The 27,183-nt window shown below is 33.9% G+C and overlaps 2 protein-coding genes across 21 annotated transcripts in view; one reads left to right on the forward strand and one right to left on the reverse strand.

The window, feature by feature from the left end:
• Positions 1-705: 705 nt before the first annotated feature.
• On the forward strand, positions 706-8,759 carry LOC138315901 (tRNA-specific adenosine deaminase 1-like). 4 transcript variants are annotated; one of them, XM_069257254.1, is made up of 10 exons: positions 706-823; positions 1,944-2,138; positions 2,288-2,365; positions 2,966-3,020; positions 3,345-3,472; positions 4,029-4,695; positions 5,622-5,803; positions 6,317-6,419; positions 6,905-6,991; positions 8,588-8,759. In XM_069257254.1, the coding sequence occupies exons 2-10, from the start codon at positions 1,988-1,990 to the stop codon at positions 8,742-8,744; spliced, it is 1,608 nt and encodes a 535-aa protein (XP_069113355.1). In that variant the 5' UTR covers positions 706-823; positions 1,944-1,987; the 3' UTR covers positions 8,745-8,759. The 4 variants fall into 4 exon arrangements, with proteins under 4 accessions (XP_069113355.1, XP_069113356.1, XP_069113353.1 ...); XM_069257252.1 differs by having other exon boundaries at positions 713-938; XM_069257253.1 differs by having other exon boundaries at positions 713-938; positions 1,976-2,138.
• Positions 8,760-9,158: 399 nt separating this feature from the next.
• The window catches only part of LOC138315899 (FH1/FH2 domain-containing protein 3-like), a 134,773-nt gene continuing 116,748 nt past the window's right edge, over positions 9,159-27,183 (reverse strand). For 9 of the 17 annotated variants that reach the window (XM_069257245.1, XM_069257242.1, XM_069257235.1 and 6 more), the window contains 10 exons: positions 25,003-25,158; positions 24,502-24,687; positions 23,892-24,011; positions 23,452-23,613; positions 22,963-23,084; positions 22,590-22,664; positions 22,097-22,289; positions 21,327-21,465; positions 17,205-17,366; positions 9,159-11,893 (listed from right to left, as the gene is read on the reverse strand). In XM_069257245.1, coding sequence (XP_069113346.1) covers positions 11,820-11,893; positions 17,205-17,366; positions 21,327-21,465; positions 22,097-22,289; positions 22,590-22,664; positions 22,963-23,084; positions 23,452-23,613; positions 23,892-24,011; positions 24,502-24,687; positions 25,003-25,158 — 1,389 coding nt within the window. In that variant the 3' untranslated portion in view covers positions 9,159-11,819. Of the gene's footprint in view, positions 11,894-14,102; positions 14,157-14,938; positions 14,974-16,685; positions 16,748-17,204; positions 17,367-21,326; positions 21,466-22,096; positions 22,290-22,589; positions 22,665-22,962; positions 23,085-23,451; positions 23,614-23,891; positions 24,012-24,501; positions 24,688-25,002; positions 25,159-27,183 lie in introns of those variants that run through there. The other 8 variants (XR_011207553.1, XR_011207551.1, XR_011207552.1 and 5 more) reach the window with 8 other exon arrangements.

The following is a 27,183-nucleotide window of genomic DNA, read 5'->3' on the forward strand; positions in this document are numbered from 1 at the left end:
AATGGGGCCCAGCAGTGTATAAAAATCTACATCCACCAATATTCTTTACAATATATTTGGCTCAATCTTTACATTATTACAATGAAGGAAATTGTTTATATTGTATAAAATGAATAGTGAGCATTTGACGTCAAAGTGGGAGAGAATGTGGTATAAACGTTATATTATTGTGAAATAAATGAATTATCAAATCATCAAAATACAGTCTGGTAATAGTAACTTTATGTACAATTATCAAACCCTCAGGCTCTTGGTTGTTTTATGTAATTTAATTCTGGGATGGTTAAATTATCAGTATGGGCCGGATTGCATTATAATTTTGTAATAGAATCAGAAACATATATACATAGAGTATGTATATATATATTTCTATACTTAAACTTTTAAAGACGTTGTGCATCAGTAGATATTAAGAAAAAAAATATCAACACGGCATTCCTTTTCGCTAACGTTTTCATATATTTCTATATACATACAGTACATATATATTTCTGATGAATTAGAAAAAATATATATCAACATCATGATTTTGAGCTTATAACTTTATATCAATGAAGGGTTAGGCCCTACATGACAGATTGTCAGATTTAATCGTTGTGAACCTGAAACTGGTATTAAAAAATATTTTTGCAAATTTCCAAACCCAGCCTATTTTCATTAGATTAATATTATGGTAGTTTAACATTTTTATTAAGAGTTACTTCCCCTGTGTTAACATTTCTATTTCCTGTAGTGTAAACAGATCAGCATGCAGTTTGGTCGATCTTGCTGCATTCAGATTTCAGACATTAATCCTGACAGGCATAAACTATATGGAAGGAAAGTAAATTAAGTCATTTACTTTTGATTCTGATAGAAAACTTTGTACTGGACTGCATTCACGTATAAAATAATGGCAATTTTGAAAAATAACATGCATTTGCAGCTTTAAATCTGAGGTAAATATACATATAACTATGTTTCTTTGAAACGGTTTTAAGCCATGAAAGTTCCAATCATTATTTGTAATAATATGTTAATATTCAAGTCACAAACATATATAGATCTATATGCATATTTTTCAAGAAGATTTACATATAATGTATATAGAGAGAGAAACACAGAACATAAGAAAGCTAAATTTATTATGAACCACAACTGCAGCTAACTTTTTTAGCTTGATATCAATTTAATGCCCCATATAGTCATAATATATAAACCGGTATATATAAAATATATGGTTAGTATCTTTTAAGGTTTATTTTGGCGTGAGACTTAGGAAAGATATAAAATGACATGGCTTTAGTTATGTCAGTCTTGACTGTGTGTCAAAGATACTGACAGTGTATTCTGTTTATCTTGTAATAGATGACAAATTCAAAACATAAGCAAATTGATGGGTTAATTTACTTGGTTTCACTTGAATGAGATGCTACTTTATTGCATAGGAAAAGATTTTTTCACTTAAACTAGAATAAGAGTGTATATAAGCCTTCGCAAATGACTTCCAGTCAATTTTGTTTTTGAAGATTCAGAATGTAATAATAATATCACTGAAATAACATGGAAGTATACTGGAAAAAAACACCACAATTTCCTAACAAAAAATATTTATTAAACATATACCTTTCCCATGAATCCAGAAAAAAGAAGATACTGAACAATCATAAAAATGACATCGTTCTTGTGAATTTGACCTCACATTCTGTCTTGGCTGAGTGACCTGTCAATCACCAGGAGGTTAAAGTTTGGGATCAAGAAAGAAAAAAAAAAATTGTCAGACGTGGAATAAATTCACATGATCTTTACATTAAATTGACGAATAAAGTACAATTAAAGAACGTTAATTAATCCAAGTCAGAGGATGAAATATATGTCATAGAGTGAATTTAATGAGAGTAATACTTAAGAATGTAGCTTTAATCAATAATCTTACCTGTAATGAAGAGAACGCTTTTTTATAGGATCAACAACTAGTGTTCATTTGATTTGTCAGGATCCATATATAATGGCCACTTGTAGAGGGGAAGAATTTGCTGATACTGTGGCCAACTTATGTTATCAACAATACCAAGGTCTACCAAAGGAAGGGAAGCCACAACAGGGCAAAGAATGGACCTTAATGGCAGCAGTTATCATGACAACCAGTAAAAGCACCTGTAAGACTTTAATTCTTATTAATCTTTTAAATTCTGATTTTACAGTTATGTCAAAAGTCAGTCTTGTTTGATTTAATAGATTTTGGTAATTAAGAAATATAATTAAAGAAAAATTGAAATGAAAACCAGTGGTGATCATGATCTTGCAGGTGAAGATGACATCATTGATGTGGTTTCTATAGGAACTGGATCCAGATGTATTGGGATGTCTTTACTGAGAGATAATGGTGAGATATTGTCAATAGTGGGTCAAATAGCACATACTTTATATGCTGGTCGTAGTTTTAAATCATCCATGTAGAGTTTTTTTGATGGTCCCACATTACCTCTGCTTGTCTTATCTGTAGTAGCCCCTGAATTATCGAGGATGCTCTTACCCTGATGTACCAGACTTAAGACAATATTCTGACAGCTTACATTACATTAGATATCTTTTGGTGCACGTACCATTTCTGTAGAGATATCCTAGGTAAAAGTTTTCTAAGTTTGTTTTAATAGTGAATGATCTTAACCTTAATTAATTCCATAACACTGAGGTGAGATAGACTAAACTGTATGTTTTTAATGTTGTAATACAGATATTATAGTGTATGGATGTCAAAGTCTGATGGACAGAATGGGTTGTGTAATCATGATTAGAAACATCAACATGTACCTAAATTTATATGATATCCAAATAAATCAGCCTTTTATAGGTACCATAGGCAATAATAATGGAGAATTTGTATCTGATGTAAAACTCTTGACTTTTTGAGTTTAGTACCAAGGCCTTCTCTATTACTATACCTCTTTGTTGTTTAGAGTGATACACTTTGGCATTTTTACAGGTGACATAATCAATGACAGTCACGCTGAAGTATTGGCCAGGAGGGCGTTTTTAAGGTACTGATCTGATCAACTGTTCTCACATGGGTTTTAATAGTAGCAAGTTTTCATATTTAAGAAGTTACTGGCTCATTTTAATGGCTTTTCTCAAGAAAAGTTGCACTAGAATATAAACTCTGTATTGTAATTATTGTATGTGTTTGATATAGCAACTACCAGGTACATGAATGATATGATTGTAGGAATTGATAATGTTTAGCGCAATCTGTATTGTGCCATATTTACAGTGTATTTCTTAGCACTTACCAGTAATGTGTTTGTATGTCTCACCATATCTATTCTAGGAAAATACTTAATGTAACATTTTTTATTCCTTTAAAGCTACCTTTATGATCAGCTGGTCCTTGTTTATACTGACCAGGACAGTCCAGTATTAGAGGTCACTGATAACTGCAAGGTCAAGGTCAAGGATGGGATCCGGTTCCATTTCTTTTCTAGTCACACACCTTGTATGTATAACATTTCCTGCATTTTGTTAAAGATTCACCACTCACACATTTTTGTTAGGTTTAAGATTTTAACCTTAATCTCAAAGATCAGTGAAGTGTGACTTCTTCCAATAGTTCTTGGCTGTCTGATATCATTTTAACAAACATGTAGGATCATCATAACCAATCTTGGCATTTCTTTGTACATTTTGTAATTTGGTTATTTCAGCCTTGACCTTACAGAGATCAGACATACCAAGGTGTAAACAAAATTTGAAGATCAATTTTGATGTTTTTCAAAGTGTGAATCAATAATAACACATCATTTTCAAATAAGAAAATCAAAAGTACAATCAATACCTACCCACATGGGCAGATAACTCTGTAATGTGCAAAGATAGGTTACCAATGTTATAGAAAAGGTATATCACTTTTGATTCTCTAATTTGAAAAGAATGTGTTATTGTTGAAACAAATCTTTAATTTTTAGGGTTTTATTCACACTTTGAAAAAATAAAAGTTAAACATGAATTTTTCCCACAAAATAAGTTTTTGTATGTACATGTATTACTTAAAGGTGGCGATGCCTCTATATTTCCTAAGGAAAGTGATACAATGGACAATACTGGCTTTACAGTAAACAGTAAATCTCAGCAATGTCAGTCTAACCAAGGTGAAGGTCATGCACAGACAGGAGGTGAAGGTCACCATCAGTTTGGATCTAATAGCAGTTCTCAGTATTCTAGTCTACCGGTCCTGGCCTTCAGGGATCAGAATCATACCACAAAACGTAAATCATACCCCTTTATTACTGATGAAACACAGACAAAGAAGTCAAGGTCATCTATTCATCGTGAAGGTCAAGGACATATGAACAGAATGGTTACAGAGGATGTTAAAGACTCAAAGGCATGTGATACTGTAGAAGATTCAACTGCTTTTAGTTTACAAACTAATCATCATACATGTGCTGTAGAAACTGGAAAGGTAGGACATTGTCCAGAAGGCGACATACATAGAACAGGGGCTAAATGTGTACCCGGGGGAGACCAGGATTGTCACATGGCGGGGCACGGCTACCATACAGTGGGAGTACTGAGGACCAAACCTGGCCGTGGGGACAGGACACTCTCAATGTCCTGCAGTGACAAACTCGCTCGCTGGAATGTTGTCGGTTGTCAAGGGGCATTACTCTCCAATTTCCTGTCCCATCCAGTCTACTTTGATACCATTATTATAGGCAGGTAGGTCCATATACTGGAAATGTAATTCACGTATCAAACATCATAAACAATATTGGGATGATAAAAATTTTCTTCTGCAATAGTTTTGTTTTCAAATGGATTAGGTTATACAAAACTCCTATCAGCAAAATAGCCTCTAAGTGGTCACCTGAAAATCAAATTACCTATTCAAATTGCCTTTATATGTCCATTGTCGTGTCGTGTCCATTAGGTGTCTGTGAAAAAATTACATTTTCGACTTCTCCTTCAAAACTGCTGAAGCGAATTCCATGAAATTTTGCACATAAACCTTCAAAGGTATAAGGCTAATTAAGATTGTGAATTACAAGGGGTGCTGTAGGAGGGGCCAAAAGGGGGTAAAATTGACTAAAATTTCAAAAATCTCCTTCTCCACTCTTAGATGATTTAGAATCAAATACTCTTGACAGATTAAAAGGTCTAAAGGCCCTCTACAAAAATTGTGAATTTCATGACCCTTCTATAGGTCTCAGATTTTCCCCTGGGGATGGGTCTATAGTTTATAAAGGAAAAAAACACATTTATGAGTATAATTTGCTCAATTTTAAAAGGAAATGAGTCAAACTTGGTTAGAATTATTAGTCTGAGATAGCATTTTAATGTTATATTCATATTGGTCCTGACTGACCCCCAGGGGCCAGAGTGGCAGGGTACCAAAAGATATCAAAATGACTTCAATTTCATTTTGAGTTCAGAGATTTGATGGAACCTTATCAAATATTATTCATAGATTTAATGATCAAATTGATAAAATCACTGACTGACCTCAAGAGCCTGATAGGCCAATATATAGTGTTTATATGTTTTTGTTTCATTTTATATCAAACTCAGGTGACAGTTAAGCCCCATGGGCCTCTTGTTAAGTGTTAATATCATATTACCATAAACTATGTACATTTTCATTGTAGCTGCCCCTACAGTTGTGCTGCCTTAGACAGAGCTGTGATAGAAAGAAGTAAAGCTGTGGACCAACTTCCTGTTGGATATCGCCATGGAAATCCACAACTTCTCCAATCTTCCAAAGTTTTTCCAGACTCACGTATTTCATTGGAAGAAATGTATATAGGATCCTTAGCACCATGTCCAATGTGTAAGTGTAATGTAGGTTAAGGTCATATTAAAATGTAGGTAAAGGTCAAATCCCATTATGACTTGTGATTGAAATAAAAGACATTGGAAAACTTTTATAAAAAATAACATGTTTTTAAGGAATGTTCCAAATATCCATGTTGTTATTAATTTTCAAAACGTCTAAAGTACTTTTTGTATTTTCCTTATTTAAGTTTTTTTCAATATTTTAGGTTACCTGACGTTAAGTACCACTACTATAAACCGTCTTATTTTTTTCGCATGTGATTAAATTCTATAAGAAATTGTGAAAAATGAATTGCCACAAAAGTATTTTTAGTATATTTGAAATAGATGTATATTATGACTGTAAATTGTGAAATTAAATTGCTGTGAAAAAGTTGTTAGGCATGAAAACACAAAATAAGTTAGTTAACACAAGTTCTATTGTAACTACATCCTACAAAAAAATGTTCTCCTATCTGACTATTGAGGATGGTCTTCCCGTCGAACATCAATTCTTCTCATGTTTCAGCAATAACCTGGCACTGTCGACAGGGACAGAATTTCCACCAGGTACTGGTAAATGGTAGACAGCATGGAGCTACTAAAAAGATGCTCTATATGCCAAAGGTCAGGTAAGCTGTATGCATGGACTGATAGAATATCTTCTGACATAATTTCCTGTCAATCAAATGATAGGAAACTATGATAGAAGCGATTTTATTTCATTGAAGGCTTTTCAAGAATTACCGAGGTATCTGTATTGAAAGCACTTTCATCTTACTTGTTTGTAAATGGCTATTACTATCAATTTTATGTATTAGTATTAAACATATGCCATCATTGTAATGACTTAACTTGCGATAAAAACCATCACTCTTGTTCAAACAACTCTATTAGCAATTAATATACTGACTATAAAGATATAACTAGTAATGGTGATTAATATTTGTAGTGTTGCCATTAAGACCCTGATGATTAAAGGAGGTTCATTAAACTTGAGGGAGAAACCCCTAAGTTAGCATAGACACTATAGATCCACCTTTGAAGTATGCAAAATTATTAATGTGCAAATATACAGTGCATCATCATTTTATTTAGGTTATTATTTGTGTTTCAGAAGTAAAGTTTGCAGTATGGAGTTGTTTCGTCGATTTATACAAGTACTGGAGATGATCCCGGAGGACAAACGCTATCTCTTAATAAGGTGAGCCAATGTTGGTTTCTTCCACAATATAAAGGTCACTATAGTAAAGTGAGTTGTAAGTAACCATATCATCAGTATTTCATAGCTATAATTGGTTCTCTACAGCACTTGCCCAAGTCTTCAAACCATGATAATTTCTAAGCTAAATGTATGATTTATTTATCTTTGCTTTATACCATTTTACTGCTTCAAATGAAGAATGAAAGTTGACAAATATTGTATTTGATAGTTTTCTGCTGGTTCTTCGTCAACTTGTTCTAAATTTGTGAATTTGTAAGTCTTTGCCATTTTCTCCCTTAAATGAAGAATGAAGTTCTGCATATTGTATTTGTGCTGATTCTTCTTCAACTGATACAAATAACTTTTGTTAGGGCACAACACTTGAACTGTTGCAAAGTTATCCTGTTGAAAGTTGGAGGGTACATAAATCATCTGAAGTAGATGTGCAGTGTACTGCTATTATGTCTACATGACCTTGACATTGAAATGAATGGTCACACAAACATTGCAAAACCATAATTTATCCATATATGAATCATAGGTCATCTGGCCACTGATCAAAGTTATTGATGGTTGGAATTAAACAAGGAGTCAGCTGCTCAATGGTCAATAATTGATAGTCAAGGTCAACATTTTAATCAATTTAGGATGTAATATGTTGTGATTACGCTTTGAATCAAAGTTTGTCAAAAGGCAACTGACTACAGATCAAAATAGTACTGTTGTTATTTCTTATTTAAAGGCCCATTACCTTTACGGAGCAAAACATAAAGGTTTCTTAAAAAAACATTAATAACATTAGAAAAAATATACCAATGGCCTAAGATGAGGTTACAACACCAAACATATGCCAGATTTCTTCCGTAATATATGATAATAGTGGAGAGTCATTTCGCTGTTTTGTCGTCTTGCGCAGTGATAGTCAACTACCGCGCGGTATTTAGGATGACGGCGGGAAACATAAGACAACCCATGTTATGAAAGTTAACATTTAATTCATTTTAATTAAATTGTTTAGAAAGTGATGATATATGTAGTATTAATGGTAGGTAATAACTTTTGTGACTCTACAAAATTATTGATCTTGTTTTACATTTACATTTTGAAAATTAAAAGCCGTTTCGGAAAGGTAGTGGGCCTGTGAACATAAATTTTCTGGTCAAAGGTCATAGTAAGTGCAGAAAATATATAGCACTAGGAGGGAAGGAGAGGTCTGTTTTATTCATAAATGTAATATTGTAGTGGCAGTGATCTAGATCCTTTGCCTCCACAATTGAATTGAGATGTGGGATGAAGTGTTTGCATGTCCATTCCTTTCCTGTCCTAGTTTTATTTTAGCCATTTTCGCACTGTCTTTGAAGAGTGATTTGATGTACAGTACTTATGTTTGTAAAAGGGTAATTTTGGTTTGAACCTTTTAATTGTGTAAATTTATATTCACAATAATCAATTATAATTTAGTTTTCTGCATTTGCACTAATTAAGTACATTCACAGTATTCCTGGTTCTAGTTGTAGTCACTGGTGTTCTGCTGAGATGGCTCCAGTCTGCTTGGTTTCCTCTCACCAGATATATATGTCCTGTTTCTATTTTCAGGTCAGACAAACAGCCAGCTGATGTGATATATGCTGATTACAAAGCCATGGCGACAGACTACCAAAGGGCATGGAGATGTTTAAAACAACTTGATCTGTTCAAATCCTGGGTGAATAAGCCTCCCGGGCTTACGTCATATTTACTCGATAATAAATGACTAAATATTACATAATTAGTTTTGGTGTTCATTTACATCCACATAAACTTTCAGAGATAATGACCTTGACCTTTTATCTTAGAAACATGAATAATTCGTGGGCCATTTTCGATTATATGGTTTGACTGTTTGGACCTAATTGTTGGTTTATGAATTAAACATTGATCTGGTGATTTTATATTGTTTTCAGATGAGCCTTGACAAAGCCCTCATAGTCTTGTATCAAAAACTGCATGTACTTGAAATAATTAATTTAATGAACGCTTCAATTGTTTGTTCTGAATAAACGTAAACGGCCCAAATATCATTCCACACAGGGACCTATCTCCTAATGTATCTTTCCAGGCATCCTGGACCAAATACTTGGTACAGTTGATGAGTTAGTTACACCATATATAAATAAAACAAAGACGATTTTACACTTTGATACAAATCCTTTAATGTTTCTAAGTTTCTGTTCAAAGAAAAAATCAGTACACAAAATATGGCAGGAATTTGCAATAGTTATATAAAACATAATTTTAGTGGAATAGACATTTGTTCACACTTTGTGAGAGACAATCCGGTTTAATGAATGGCAAAATTTACACAATCATGTGACCATGACAGCCATGGCCGCTGTGTCGGCATGGTAACATACACAATGGATAACAAATAATAGTGACTAGTTTGTGAGGACCACGACACAGAAGCTAATGATGGAAATTAATGGAGGAGACACTGCTGTCGCCTCACATTAACAACTAGTGCTGCTTAGCAGGCTAACATATTCTAGCATTAGCTAAAGACATCTAAATATTGCTAAAAGTTGCCACTAGAGGGCAGTCAATATGCATGTACCCCTGGTGGCACATTGTTGTAATACTGATATAAAGTGGGATAACTTGCTTTGAGGCTTAAATGCAACAGAAATACCAAAACTCACAAAGAAGGGCTATATTTTGACCCAAGATAAATCCAACAGTGTGAATGTATTTCACAGAATATATCAATTTAAAACCATTTTTCAGGAAACAATATACATTATGTACTTCAACTAATGAACACAACTTCACTCTTAAAACTATGTTAAAACAATTGATCATAGTGTCAAAATTGATAAGATAATAGGATAAAACTTGTAATAAATATATTGGGCAGAAAATATACATTACTTCAATTTACAACATTAGGGCATATTATATTAGTTACTGATGTCAAAGGTCTTATAATAGTGGTCTAATGTACAAAACGACCGAGATTCGTGACAGTAGGACATGCAACCGTTAAATCTAGACAAGAGTTGATACAGACAAGTTGGTAAGATCACAGATATAAAGAGTATAATTCATTGTTCTGGGAAACATTTGTTACATGGTGTTACATGTTTGTTAAATACACATTCACATAAAATCATCTCAAGCACTTTTTCTTGTAGAAAAAAAAAAGATAAAAAAAGTATTTTAATATTTGTTCTTTTTTTTTTTACATTTGTTCATAAGTTTTAAAACAAAACATATAAATAATAATTTTAATATCTACAAATATTTTGAGAATTCGTTGCAGAAACCGCCTATAAGATACTGATCGTCATAACAACAACCAATGGCAGTACATGGTGTTATAAAGGAGAGGTTATAATGCTGGACATTTTAAGTAGACCTGGTATCGTTTTTACTTGTGAAAGTTGTGACAAAGATTACATATTTATGTTATAGATGGATACAAGTCTCACACAGATGGGTTACACGTGATTTTAGATAATGTATTATAGTATTTTATTGATTGATATACACTCGCTTTAAGTCCAACAATTGTCGACACAGATTAAAATAGTTAAAACAGCCTTGAACATTGTTACTTTGACATCTTAAATATCCATAAAGAGTCCTTAAAATTTTCATCTTACATTATGGATTTCTGATACTGAAACAACAATAAAACATATTACAGTTCCCAATATTTTGATGAATATTTTCTCGACAGCAATTTCAAATGAGAGTTTTTTTTTTGCACAATGACATATTATATTTTTAACACAACTTTTGATATATATTTATGTCGCCTGTAGCTGTTGGTAAACTTTTGTTTCACTGATCTTGAAGATTTGTTTTACATGGCTTTACAATATGAAAATGACTTGTGTGAAAGCTTTATAATGATTGACTAGAAGGCAGCATAATAATGAGGATAATATGTCATAAATCATTGATGGATTTGATACAGATCAGATACACAAATATGTACATAATATATATTGATATATATTAGTAAATACTTATACACATTTAAATTACAGTTTAGTTTCGATCATTTCCCTGAAGTTAAATAATTTCTGTAAATGGTATATTTGTATGTGAATGCTTTCCATATGTAGCTTATTCTAAATTTGCTTCTATTGATCAGGACTTAAAAGAGTCTAAAAACACCATAGGAAAAATCACACTAAAAATAACTCCTAACAGCTAAAAGAAAGCAGAAAAGTACGGCTTTGGTTTCAGTTTCTCAAACTACCACAGACTTTATGATGAGACAGATAGCTCAAATACACACTAAAATAGGCAAGCTTGTGTATTATATAAAAGACAATAAATAACCATGGACTAAAGATATTAGACATCTCTACAGGAGAACCTGCCCTGCATGTTAACAGTAATAATCTCATACAAAATGACAGACGATGAATCTCCAGACTCCTGTCAATGGATACAACGATGAGGATGGAGGGAGTCTGATAATGATGTACATTATATATGTATGTGTTGGTTGGTTGAAAGACTTGAGAGCACATAGATGAATGAATACTGAATTAATCACATTTTAAATTGTTTGCATGACAAATACACATTACAGTATGTATGTACACGAGACAGTGCAGACTGATAGAGCCATGTCTCCTCCTATGACAGCTGACTGGCAGGTTGTAGTATTCTAGACGACACCATTTGATTGGATAGCAAGCGTTTCATAGCCATGAATACAGTGGTAATTCATGGAAGTAATTCCAATACAAAGATCTCATGTAATGATATCAAGCATCACATCCAGGTTTGATCCTAAATCCGTTGTTTTTTATGTGTATAGCCATGTAGATGTTTAAACGGCATCAGAGTAAGCAGCTACAGTTTCCCATTCTTCTGCTGTAAGCCCACTCTTCAGCGTTCGTCTCACTGTAACAGGACAAGTACAGATTAGTCATGACAATCTCCAGGTCAGATTCCTATATAAAACAGTGATACATCAGGTGACACGAGGAGACAGTATACACACAATAGGCTCACAAGACATTTAAATCAAGACAGCAGTCTATATAAAGTACGAACCATATCCACAGTCTATGATACCCTCCACAGTAGAGACTAGAATATTCAACAGAAACTTCAAATATAACATTAAATTTTTTGCCTGCTTTGGTATTCAATACCCTTGATAATAAGATGTACTGAAGTAGAAGATTTTAGGAGGGTTTCATTAACTATGAAAATGGCATAATGTAGATATATAATTTGTCTAACTTTTTAACTAACATTACATAATAGATAAATATTTCATGATACAAACTGTACTTCTAAATCATTCAGTAAGGGGACACTACTTGGTAACTATATTGCACAATTGGTGACCACAACTGGGAATATGTATTTAAATATAGCAAGAATACAAGAACATCTATATCCTCTGGTGATCAGACATACACTATTATATATGTGTGTGATATATCATAAATCTATCATCAACAAAAGTCATCACATGTCAAATATTCTCAAGTATTTCTTCATTTCTAACTATTTGGAATAAAGAGAAAAACATTCCAGGCTAAAACCTACGCAAACAAGGGGAGAGCACTCTAAAATAAGGACTAGAATTTTCATGTATTTCTTGCATTCACCCTATATCTATTCATTTCTTTTCATATTTCAGAGTTATCTTTTCTTATAGACAGGTTTTAAATTGTGATGTCATCAGTTTGTGTGAGAAAGTTGTGATTGCTCAGAAAGTGGTGACAACTTGTATAAATCAATGTTCTAAGAATACCATCTATTATCAAGAACAGATAACTCCATAAAATAAGAAAATCAAATCAGATGACAATTCTAGACTGCTAGAGCATGGGCTGTTCATAATACTACCTGGTACATGCTAATCTTCACAACATGTCAACTCTTTGTTACACCATCTTTATGATATGTATTGTGAATGCAATAAAATATCATGTATAATTTCAGCATTCCAGTATATAGATACATGTATATAATACATACCGGTACATAAATATTGAATAAAAAGACTTCTTTCTTTTTAATTATTTTGTTCATTATTTATAGATCTGTTTCTGATTTTACATAATTATTTCAAAGAGAAAAGAATTTAATATTGTGAAGATTTATGGAAAACTATGATCTACAAAAATAAAATTAATTTTTGCGTTGTGCAATTACTTTTCATTTTAACCTAATAGACATTGAAGGCCACAATTTACAACAACAAAGCCACACATTGAATTTTCACATTAACTTTTAAAGTTAAAATGCAAGTATTATATATCTACTTCATATAAAGAGTTCTAATCCAAACGACCATGCTTAAAAATAAAAATAAAATCAACTGAACAAAATTTGATAACTTAAACAATTGAACCCCATTCACTTGCATTCACAAACCGACATGCCAGCATATACATATCTAAAACAATTGTGTTAGCAGCTGTGCAATGTCACTTTCTTGTAAAGTTTGTGCCTTTTAAGATGTAAATTTTGCTTTAACTTTTGAAAATATATAATCAAATTATTCTTCAAATTTTGTTTGGGTAAAATATGGATTTAAATAAGATCTTTGTTGCCATCAATTTAGAACTACAAGAAAGATGTATTGACAATCGATACACTGTATCAGATTGTTTTTCTATTGTGAGAAAACACATCTTTGTCAGTCGTGAAATGGAACACCACTTCTGTAATGAGTGTGAATATCACAGGAAATAACACTGTGGAATGTGATGCTCTAGTGTTTTATTTCTAAACAAATTAATGATCTTGGTCAGTAATTTGGTGGTCGCAGGAAAAGATTTAACACATGATAGTGTCTGATAACATACATTTTTCTTAGATCTGTAAATAATTTTGCGCAATTTTAAATCTTTATTTTTTAAGTTAATGACTTTGTTTAAATTTTAATCTTAAATATGCCATGAGACATTTTTTGTGTTGAACAGAAACTCCAAGGGTAGAATGGAATCATTCCTTGCATAAATGAAACAAGGAAAGAATTCTAAGAAAAATATTGGAAGAATTTAGGAAAGGACATTTGGTTGACAGTACACACCAAATCTAGGAGATGCCACAGCACAGGGGAGGTAACTCCACAACAGCGTTTACTTACTGGATTAATTCTACTGTGATTATCGGTGTTCTATGTTTTTAGACTTTACTTTTGCTGAATTCAGACAAAACAATCATTGAAAGTAATTTACTAATCAAACAATTACAAATAATTAAGAAATCGTCCTATGAAATCATGATAAAATTGATTCATACAAATGAAATCATCTTGGAAAGGTGGTGGAAATTTTACTTATTCATACCTGAAAACTTATTTAAAGTCTTCTAATTTTGAAGGCTGGAAAAGTTCATTATGAAATTGCAGGGGTCAATATGGCCAGATATTTGATAATCTCTAAGCTCAAGAACATCTATCTCTAGATTGAAAAGATAAGCTGATTTCTCTCTCAGCAAGATCAGCCACTATCTAATAAATATGGTGGATAATTTAGATATGACTAAATCACATCATCACAATCTAGCCCCAAGACAAGACATTTGCTTGTCCAGATAAAAAGCCACACCTACAATTAGCAGAAATCATTAATTGGCCAAAACAGGGGCAGTGCTACAAGTACCGAGACTGGTGACACCATGGTACATGTACCAGGATTTAATGGAGAGGGTGGCCTAATTTTCTCTCGCCTCTATGGCGATGAGCTGTGCGTCTAATGTTAGTAAATACTATACAAAACATTACTCAACATAGAGATATGAAATGTCTAAAAATGCAAAAACTGAATAGAAACAAATAATGAAAAGGCTGTCTGAGCGACGAACACATTGACAGTGTAACATAGGGACTGCGAGTACTGATATAGGTAAAGTACAAAGTGAATGCTGCAACAACCAACACACAGATCTTTACCTATCAACAACCAACACACAGATCTTTACCTATCAATAGTGATCAGTATCACTATCCCAAAATGCTGAAACAGATGCCAAACCAAGTGGTTAAGTAACGCAAAATTGGCAGTGCTAATTACTACGGCTATAGTATATCTGACGGGGCTGACACATGATACAATAGGTGATGTGGAGTACGGTCAGGTGACAAAATACAGCTAGATTCTCCAGTGATACAATAGGTAACAAAGTGCTAATTAAAATAATTGGTCCATGAGGTGGAAAATAATTTAGGAGAAAACATGTCTTCTGTGTCAAACACCAAATTTCCATGTGAATATAATATAATGGAAAATACCCAATATCTACAAATCTTCTTTTTTATGAATGGAATGAATGACAATTAGATAAAATATTTTGATACTAGAAAACTAAGAGATAAAAAAATACAATATTTTTACTTGATTGGTGACATTTAATTTCTACGATATTTGAAGAGAAATTCTTGACATTCTATGAACCGCAATAAAGGCTTGATTGAAGAAAGAGAGAGAGAGAGGATTTAAAAGAGAAGGGGGAGAGGACCACTGACAGAACAGTCTATTTTTTTGATGTCTTTATGGTGAGTAACAGTTGATATCACAGCCTGAAAATGGATGGGGTTTGCAGTATCTAACACATAATAGAACAGCCTACAGTTTGGTGTGTTTTGGGTAAGAAACACTCAATAGAACAGCCTACAGTTTGATGTTTTGGGTAAGTGACACTCAATAGAACAGCTTACATTTGTATTTGTTTGGGGAAACAATCACAATGGGTACCAAAATAAAATTAAACATCTACTAAACATTTAACGGTCAGACAGTAAGATTGAATATTAAGGGGGTTATAAAACGTTATTTTTGTTAGAGGTGTTTAGGGGTAGGGGGATTAGGAAGGGGCACCTGTAATATAAGTCATTAATAACACAATAACATCTAGTACGATATTCCAGGTGGTTACGAAGAGTGGCACGGAATCCTTTCATCAACTCAAAATAAATGTTATGGTGTATCCACAAGAAAATAATGTTTTACCATCAGCTTTTATCTGAAGATTTTGTGAAGTAAAATGTGTACCAACATTCCCCTTACGAGCAGCAGACAGCACAAACTTAATATCAGCTGACGGTATAACATTCATAAATCTTAGTCATGGAGAAGCTTAAATCCGTAACCAATTGAACCATGCAATATATTTTGAACATAACCTGCTCTGTCATCACAATAATTCTAATCACATCAAAGTCTGTTCTGGATTTATCCATCATTTCTAAAAATTTCATCTATTTTCCAGTTTTGATAATTCATTGAAAATTTTCAACTCCGAAAGTTGTGAAAGAATGATTGTGAAACAGTTTTATTAAAGCTGGAAAAATTTGTATTTCCAATGCTGAAAAATCACAGAAACCATCAACCAAATGCAATATAAGATTTTTCAGCAAGATAGGACTAGTTACAACCTGGTATTACATATTTATTAAAAAAAAAAAAAAATGTAAATAAAAACACCATTATTGTTTTTGAAAGCATAATTCTATGTCCAATTCTACATTTAAAACAATATTGCATTTGGTTTATTAGTATATAACCAATAATAATCAATAGTAATTAATGTTGATTTGATGCATACATAACATATAACGTAACAGCTTTTGATTGTAATTAATTAAAAGCACGGCAAACAGGTATATAACAGGCCAGAAATAACGGCCGGGTCGTAGGGACAATCAGACAATAGTATAATTGGTTTTTACCGATAGTTTACCTGTCTGCAACCGCGTGTAAACCTAATACCTCGTGTCTATTCTTGGCGTCACTGGAATTATGGGTAAAACAATGTCATCGTCTCATCAACATATTATCCACACCCTGTTTGTGTCACAGCCTTGGAAGGCCAAAATTGTTCCATGCATATACATTTCTGTGAAATCTTTTTGTTTGACTTAAAGCTCCGATTAGAGAAAACAGTATCTTACAAAATGTAAATCTATTATTTTTTAGCAAAATCAATCACTCAATTTCCAAAGTCAATATTGGAAATTACAAAATGACATGAAATTTTACCAATATAAAATAATTTTCTTCTAAAGATGATTATGAAAAGATATTGAGAGATTAATTTTGCTAAAGGATAGATTTACAGAATACATGAATGTTACTAGAGACAGATATCACATGTACATCAGTTTCTGAGTTTATTCACCACCACAAAAGTTACAACACAATATCAACCACCAATAAATATCTCAAATTGATCCCCCTTTAATACCTACATGATTTACGATGTTTACTGGACCGCTTTCGTTCCCTGTTGGGCCTACTTGAGGGCGCTGCTGCCGTTCGTACACATGCTTCGAGAATTTCATCATCTCCTGTGTCATACATTTCTGAGTCAGTTGTTACACAGCCTCGCGATGACTGGGATTTGGAATCAACTGTCAACAAAATAATCAACATTTTCTATCTCATGCCATCTACAGGAATTTCTAAACTCTACTTTCAAAAGCTTTCAATTTTGTTTCTAAGCTGAAACCATTGTCTAGTAATTAATCAAATGATAATGACAGAAATGAAGTTTAATCAAAATGGTAAAACAAGTAGGACCTTATTCTTGTTTGTAGTAAGACAAAGTTCAACTCTGTAAATCAACATCCAGAACAACAAAGACACTGTCTCATGTGGCTTAGTGATATAGATTGTCATTGGTCTATTATCCAGAACAACACAGACACTGTCTCATGTGGCTTAGTGATATAGATTGTCATTGGTCTATTATCCAGAACAACACAGACACTGTCTCATGTGGCTTAGTGATATAGATTGTCATTGGTCTATTATCCAGAACAACACAGACACTGTCTCATGTGGCTTAGTGATATAGATTGTCATTGGTCTATTATCCAGAACAACACAGACACTGTCTCATGTGGCTTAGTGATATAGATTGTCATTGGTCTATTATCCAGAACAACACAGACACTGTCTCATGTGGCTTAGTGATATAGATTGTCATTGGTCTATTATCCAGAACAACACAGACACTGTCTCATGTGGCTTAGTGATATAGATTGTCATTGGTCTATTATCCAGAACAACACAGACACTGTCTCATGTGGCTTAGTGACATAGATTGTCATTGGTCTATTATCCAGAACAACACAGACACTGTCTCATGTGGCTTAGTGATATAGATTGTCATTGGTCTATTATCCAGAACAACACAGACACTGTCTCATGTGGCTTAGTGATATAGATTGACATTGGGCTATTATCTAGAACAACACAGACACTGTCTCATGATCATGTGGCTTAGTGATATAGATTGTCATTGGGCTATTATCCAGAACAACACAGACACTGTCTCATGTGGCTTAGTGATATAGATTGTCATTGGTCTATTATCCAGAACAACACAGACACTGTCTCATGTGGCTTAGTGATATAGATTGTCATTGGTCTATTATCCAGAACAACACAGACACTGTCTCATGTGGCTTAGTGATATAGATTGTCATTGGTCTATTATCCAGAACAACACAGACACTGTCTCATGTGGCTTAGTGATATTGGTTGTCATTGGTCTATTATCCAGAACAACACAGACACTGTCTCATGTGGCTTAGTGATATAGACTGTCATTGGTCTATTATCCAGAACAACACAGACACTATCTCATGTGGCTTAGTGATATAGATTGTCATTGGTCTATTATCCAGAACAACACAGCCACTATCTCATGTGGCTTAGTGATATAGATTGTCATTGGTCTATTATCCAGAACAACACAGACACTGTCTCATGTGGCTTAGTGATATAGATTGTCATTGGTCTATTATCCAGAACAACACAGACACTGTCTCATGATCATGTGGCTTAGTGATATAGATTGTCATTGGTCTATTATCCAGAACAACACAGACACTATCTCATGTGGCTTAGTGATATAGATTGTCATTGGTCTATTATCCAGAACAACACAGACACTGTCTCATGTGGCTTAGTGATATAGATTGTCATTGGTCTATTATCCAGAACAACACAGACACTGTCTCATGATCATGTGGCTTAGTGATATAGATTGTCATTGGTCTATCATCCAGAACAACACAGACACTGTCTCATGTGGCTTAGTGATATAGATTGTCATTGGTCTATTATCCAGAACAACACAGATACTATCTCATGTGGCTTAGTGATATAGATTGTCATTGGTCTATTATCCAGAACAACACAGACACTGTCTCATGATCATGTGGCTTAGTGATATAGATTGTCATTGGTCTATTATCCAGAACAACACAGACACTGTCTCATGTGGCTTAGTGATATAGACTGTCATTGGTCTATTATCCAGAACAACACAGACACTGTCTCATGATCATGTGGCTTAGTGATATAGACTGTCATTGGTCTATTATCCAGAACAACACAGACACTGTCTTATGATCATGTGGCTTAGTGATATAGATTGTCATTGGTCTATTATCCAGAACAACACAGACACTATCTCATGATCATGTGGCTTAGTGATATAGATTGTCATTGGTCTATTATCCAGAACAACACAGACACTATCTCATGTGGCTTAGTGATATAGATTGTCATCGGTCTATTATCCAGAACAACACAGACACTATCTCATGATCATGTGGCTTAGTGATATAGATTATCATTGGTCTATTATCTAGAACAACACAGACACTGTCTCATGATCATGTGGCTTAGTGATATAGATTGTCATTGGTCTATTATCCAGAACAACACAGACACTATCTCATGATCATGTGGCTTAGTGATATAGATTGTCATTGGTCTATTATCCAGAACAACACAGACACTATCTCATGATCATGTGGCTTAGTGATATAGATTGTCATTGGTCTATTATCCAGAACAACACAGACACTGTCTCATGTGGCTTAGTGATATAGATTGTCATTGGTCTATTATCTAGAACAACACAGACACTGTCTCATGTGGCTTAGTGATATAGATTGTCATTGGTCTATTATCCAGAACAACACAGACACTATCTCATGATCATGTGGCTTAGTGATATAGATTATCATTGGTCTATTATCTAGAACAACACAGACACTGTCTTATGATCATGTGGCTAAGTGATATAGATTGTCATTGGTCTATTATCCAGAACAACACAGACACTGTCTCATGTGGCTTAGTGATATAGATTGTCATTGGTCTAGTCATTGGTCTATTATCCAGAACAACACAGACACTGTCTCATGTGGCTTAGTGATATAGATTGTCATTGGTCTATTATCCAGAACAACACAGACACTGTCTCATGATCATGTGGCTTAGTGATATAGATTGTCATTGGTCTATTATCCAGAACAACACAGACACTGTCTCATGATCATGTGGCTTAGTGATATAGATTGTCATTGGTCTATTATCCAGAACAACACAGGCACTGTCTCATGTGGCTTAGTGATATAGATTGTCATTGGTCTATTATCCAGAACAACACAGACACTGTCTCATGTGGCTTAGTGATATAGATTGTCATTGGTCTATTATCCAGAACAACACAGACACTGTCTCATGTGGCTTAGTGATATAGATTATCATTGGTCTATTATCCAGAACAACACAGACACTGTCTCATGATCATGTGGCTTAGTGATATAGATTGTCATTGGTCTATTATCCAGAACAACACAGACACTATCTCATGATCATGTGGCTTAGTGATATAGATTGTCATTGGTCTATTATCCAGAACAACACAGACACTGTCTCATGTGGCTTAGTGATATAGATTGTCATCGGTCTATTATCCAGAACAACACAGACACTGTCTCATGATCATGTGGCTTAGTGATATAGATTGTCATTGGTCTATTATCCAGAACAACACAGACACTGTCTCATGTGGCTTAGTGATATAGATTGTCATTGGTCTATTATCCAGAACAACACAGACACTGTCTCATGTGGCTTAGTGATATAGATTGTCATTGGTCTATTATCCAGAACAACACAGACACTGTCTCATGTGGCTTAGTGATATAGATTGTCATTGGTCTATTATCTAGAACAACACAGACACTGTCTCATGTGGCTTAGTGATATAGATTGTCATTGGTCTATTATCTAGAACAACACAGACACTGTCTCATGTGGCTTAGTGATATAGATTGTCATTGGTCTATTATCCAGAACAACACAGACACTGTCTCATGTGGCTTAGTGATATAGATTGTCATTGGTCTATTATCCAGAACAACACAGACACTGTCTCATGTGGCTTAGTGATATAGATTGTCATTGGTCTATTATCCAGAACAACACAGACACTGTCTCATGTGGCTTAGTGATATAGACTGTCATTGGGCTATTAGTTTTGTGAGATAAGGTGCTATACATACGTGGACCGCGTTGTCTGCGTTTATGGCCAGGCATGCCCCTGTCATCGGCGCTCGTGTATCCATTTGACAGGAGTCGTTGTAATGCCTCATCATTCTGAGCATCTTTAGATTTGGATTTGGAGCTGGAGAAATTTTCCGTCTTAAAAAAGATAAGTATAATTGGTAAAAATACACAAACATTTGCCATTTCCTGTAATTAATACAATAACCTTGAACTCTATTCTTCCATATTATAATAAATAACCTAACAATCAATTCATTGACATTAAGTAGCTATACTCTGACAAACACATTTGTATGTAATGTATCTATATCAGAATATTTTTTCTTGTTTTCTTTTTTAGTCAGAAATACAGATCCCTTGATCGCCGCTTATACTGAAGTATCCAAACCAACAATGACTTACATCTACAATCATCGCCGCTTATACTGAAGTATCCAAACCAACAATGACTTACATCTACAATCATCGCCGCTTATACTGAAGTTTCCAAACCAACAATGACTTACATCTACAATCATCGCCGCTTATACTGAAGTATCCAAACCAACAATGACTTACATCTACAATCATCGCCGCTTATACTGAAGTATCCAAACCAACAATGACTTACATCTACAATCATCGCCGCTTATACTGAAGTATCCAAACCAACAATGACTTACATCTAAAATCATCGCCGCTTATACTGAAGTATCCAAACCAACAATGACTTACATCTACAATCATCGCCGTTTATACTGAAGTATACAAACCAACAATGACTTACATCTACAATCATTTTTCCTCTCGTCTTTTTCCTCTCCCGTTGGTTGGCTTTCTTCTGTAGCTGCTGAATCACCTTTTCTCGCGTCGTCCTATACTCCAGGGCAAACTCACTTATTGTTTTACAGAAGGCGTTCACCTTGAGATCACGGGCACTGGACAAGGGCAGACCCATATATAACAGTAATTTGTTATATCTGTAAAACAAAACATCAATGTCTTATAACAAGTCAGGTTATATTTGTCAATAAAACAACTATATTTGAGTATGAATTCTTTCCGTTTCTGCAGAAATTCTAAAACTGTCTTAGGACTATAACTTTTTTAACTACTCTGGGTAATCAAAATATACATTTTTTAAAAATAATTTCAAAGTTTATATACAATCAAAAGACATTTCCATACAACAATGGAATTTTGTAGTGAGAATTTTAATTTTGATTGAGTATAAATGCCATGTATTTATGAGCGTAATGGAAATACAATACTCTACTCACCTTTGCATGACCCGTTTATGTACAATCTTTAAAATCATTATCCTTTCAGCTGCATCTGACAGAAATTCTGACAACCTGAAATGATTAAAAGAAATATTTCATTAAAATTCTTAGAAACTTGAAGAGTGTCATACCATTAGAAGTAATAAATCAGTTCCGTACTACCTGTAATCATCCTAATAAACATCTTGTCCTCCAATAATAAACTATGTATTTAAATATGTTTAATAGTTTAAGCTGTCTTATACTGACTATTTAATATAACAAAACAGTGCTTCTAGTCACATTTTGGCAATGCAAAATTTACTTATTGAATACAATAAATGTACTACTGTCTCTACACTATGTACAGTACCTATATTTCTATACCTACTTTGTTTTTATACTTGAGTTAGAGCTTCCATCATGTTTTACAATTGCACGTAAATGATCCCAGGATCCTTTGCACTCACGCTCCATCTTTTCAAGTTTATTGCCAAGCTCATCCCAGTCAACCTGTGGCAAAGAAAAAGTGAATAATCAACATCCATACTCTTCTAACTCTGAGAGATGATGTAGGTCAAAAGTTTGAAGGGGTCTTTGAGGATTTCCTCAACCAAAATATACACCCATCTTGGAAGATGACACCTGTTGACATTAAGCTATGTAATATCACAAATGCTGTATTTATACATCAATTTAAAAGTTTTTCCAGACAACAGAAATTCCAAAAACAACCTTGACAGTGTAAAAGGAGTTTCACTAGCAAATTCAACCTGCAACAGCAGCCAAGAACTATGACGTTCACAGAAGAAGTTAAGTGGGAACAGCAGCTAACTACTATCGACGTCTCATGAGGCTGACATCCCACATGAGTTCTTACCCGGGAACACCTGCCAAGGGCTCCGATGTCAGAGTAGAGGTCAGTACTGTCGGGGAACTGGTCAATAATGATGACACACAGATGATGTAAGAGGGAGTGTTTGTGGACAGTGTCCTTCACCTCGGGAATCTTGGTAAGGTATTCTATACTGAAACCTCTCGCCTGTAACAAAAAAACATAGGATACACTCATCAATTATCATCTTTGGTACATTGGGCGATGGAAACATATGGGGATCTGAGATACAAATTAAATCTCTTAACAATTTTTTCCACTCAACGTAAGAGGGTATTGGTTTTTATGATGCATTTAACTTTGAAGATTAAACTACTGTTTTCAGGACTTGTGATAAGAATTCTAAGCATTTCGTCACAGAATATACAAACAGTGACCTACTCTTTTTCACAGGTATGATATACCTTTGTCTGTTATGGGCTTACCTGAGCACCATTGAGGAAGTTTCCAATAGTCAATATCACAGATAGGATGTATTTAAAGGTTTTGTTTTTCAGTAGCTCCTCAATACCCTTCTTCAGATCGCTCAGGGGCTCTGCTACTTCCTGTGATTGTAATTCAACAAAATCTTAATAAAAACAACATACAACATGCATTAAACTGAATAAAAAAACTGGATCCTAATGTCTGCCATTCAGAACAATTTGGGGTAGTATCTTGCCAGAAGACAATCATCAATGAAGGTAAAACAGTGCATATCTTGGCTTCACAAGAAACACATGGTAGATCAGTCAATCAGTAGATGTTGAACCTTAGATTTTTAAGTTCAGACAGCTGAACTTCTAAGTAAATGAGTTTTCATTGCTTCCTCACATACAAATGAGGTCAGAATCTCTAACAGTTAAGTCAGGGCAAAAATAAATTTACTTTTCATAATATTCCAGATTAAAATTTCAACAGGTTAAAAGAATAAAAGCAATGAAACTCTTGGATTTCAATGAATGAGAATGTATTCGAAAACTATTCCATAAACAAATTTGAAGTTAAAAGAGATAATAAAATGATAAATTAAGAAGGAGAGACAACTATACTTACTGACTCTACCGTCTCGTAGTCGAGTTTGAAGAGCCAGAGGGAGAGCCGAGCCTGGAGCTCACTGATGGAGGACAGCGTGAGAAGGAACTGTTCAGCGGTACCCAGGGGGATATCAGGGTTACCCATCTGGGCATCGAGGATCATCATCTTCTCTTCTTCTGTTGGCATCATGGATGTCAGGATTTTCTGTTATGGTACAAGTCAATAGTTATTGCTTTTATAAATGTACAAATTTCTACAAGATCTGTTAAAATTCAGGTAGTAACCATTGGAATCTGGAAAGAATATTTCAGCTTGATCTTAAAGAATGTTTTAGCTTAATCTGAAAGAAATCATTCGAATTAGTTTGATGACTTATTGAAAATCACATGAAAGTTACTTTCATGCTTTCTCTGTTCATAATATATAAGCAATTTTACTTTTATCAATGAATCTGGAAGAAAATTTCCTATAACTCCTTTGAGGTAGATGTATATGACTTTTTGTAAATGACGTAGTTACCTCAATGCCTTCCCTGTTCATGATGGAGTTGTCCATTTTTAAGATGGCTGCCTTGATTGTCCGAGGAGGTGGTAAGACCGTAAGACCAATGTTGATGGCATTGGATCTCTTTGGAGAAAGGACCGAGATCTCTTTCTTCCCACTCGTATCCGTTTTCTGTAATTCATGATGAACAGTTACATTTAAAATAAGAGATGATGAAATAGGATTAGGTTGTTAACAGAAAGAGGGGGCTAGTGTACTGGTAGCTGATTAATGAGCATTAATCTGTAATTAAAGGGAGACTATCCAGCGTTAGCTGTACAGCAGTACTAAGTTTAGCACTCGGTAGGAAGAGCACAACTCGCCAATGGTGGGTAGGGTCATCAGCTCACATCAAACTCACACACTAACTAGGAGACAAACACTGTGGTGAACTTCTGAAGTCATAGTTGCTCCTTCAATATTTTCAGAGACTAGGAAAGGAAAATAACACTCAAAATCATATCTCGGTTCTAATATAAAGTGAACTCTTTTCTGTGGGAGGTGAGGAAGGCGTTCATGTTTTAGGTGAAAATGAAAGTTAGTACATGTACAAAATGTGAAATATCATTTCCATGAAATCATGCTTTAACACAAAAGAAGAGTTTGCCAAGCACACAAAATTCATGGATCAACTTAGTATCATTAGTTTTAAATGTCAGTAAAACGTTCGCAAATTTACATGCATTATTGCTTTCTTATTTATCACATTGCATTATCTATTAAAGTTTTAAACCAAAGAAAGATTCAATTATAGAATAGAAAATAAAGTTCTCCATAAGAACATTCAAACATTCATGTTTTCTTTAGATTAACAGTGAGACAATAGCTTGCAATGATGAAAACTTTACAGCACAAATACAACATTGAAATTAAATTCTTTTAAAAGTATTATGAGATTGAAGATTTTGTTCGCAAAGCATCATATCATCAAACAACAAGCATCAAATTGGATGGAGATTTCTCATAATTAAGTGACACTTATCCTACATTCAAATGATATACTTAGTACTATCTTTAGAAAACAATCAATATTTCGATTCATTATCTTAAATTTTTTTTAAATCACACAAAATGTGATATGTTTAACATTTGAAAAAAAAAATAGGGAAATATATATATCTATTGAAAGCTTGAACTACATGTGTAACCAATGTACCCGGTACATGGTATTTTCGTTCATTTGTCTAAGATTGAAATAAGATTAAATGAATGATCTCCATCCAAGCTGTAGCACACATAACATGTACAGGAATACAGATCTTACCAAGTCCTGTTTGTGCATTGTAAACAAAAATGGCAACACACATGCAATAGCCATTCATATCAGATAGACAGGCACCATGACGAAGTCAGCCGAGTGTGTGCAGCATGGAAAGAAAAAGATGAGAATATTTCTGCATTAGTAAAAGTGATCCAGCCACCTCTACATTTACATATAAACAAGAACCTTTGTACAGGCAGATTCTTCTACCAATGATAATCCCATAAAGCCCTGCACAATACCTAGTTGGTCACTGTGTGTAGATTTTTTAAGACAACAAGAATTTTCTTCAATACAAATTGTTATCAACTCTTCAAATAAGACTATCTTTTTAATTATTTGTGGGAATACTAATTCCTTTTTTTTACATTTTAATTATTTGTGGGAAGACTAATTCCTTTCTACATTAAGTAAAATGACCTAATTAACACCTGCTCTCAAGGGCAGACAACTCTGTGTAACCAAAAGACAAAATAAGGCCATTCCTGTAATTGTTACAAACTACTTCTGTATAAATGTTGGGGTATTTTTATTTGAATGCTTTTTAAACTCTAAGTTTTGAGCTTAAGAAAGATTTGGTTTTCTATTTGCAATTCATAAAGTTGTGATTTACAAATTGAACAATTGGACCAATTTGTTCAAAGACTATAAGCTGCTTAAATGGCGTCAAAATAAGCACATATTACTCATCTACTGCTATAAATTCTTCAATATGGAAAAATGTTACAGATGAATCATTATAGTGTAAATTATTTTCATAAGCTGCACTTTAAAATTACATAGAGTGAAGTATTGAATCAACATGCACCAATTTCACTGTTCAATAGATTCGGGTTTCTTTCAGCCCATCTTTGAATATATTGGGCAACAATAATTAATATTTAGGAATGGATCAT

This window comes from Argopecten irradians, chromosome 2 (assembly GCF_041381155.1).
Source record: "Argopecten irradians isolate NY chromosome 2, Ai_NY, whole genome shotgun sequence".
NCBI classification, from domain to species: Eukaryota; Metazoa; Mollusca; class Bivalvia; order Pectinida; family Pectinidae; genus Argopecten; species Argopecten irradians.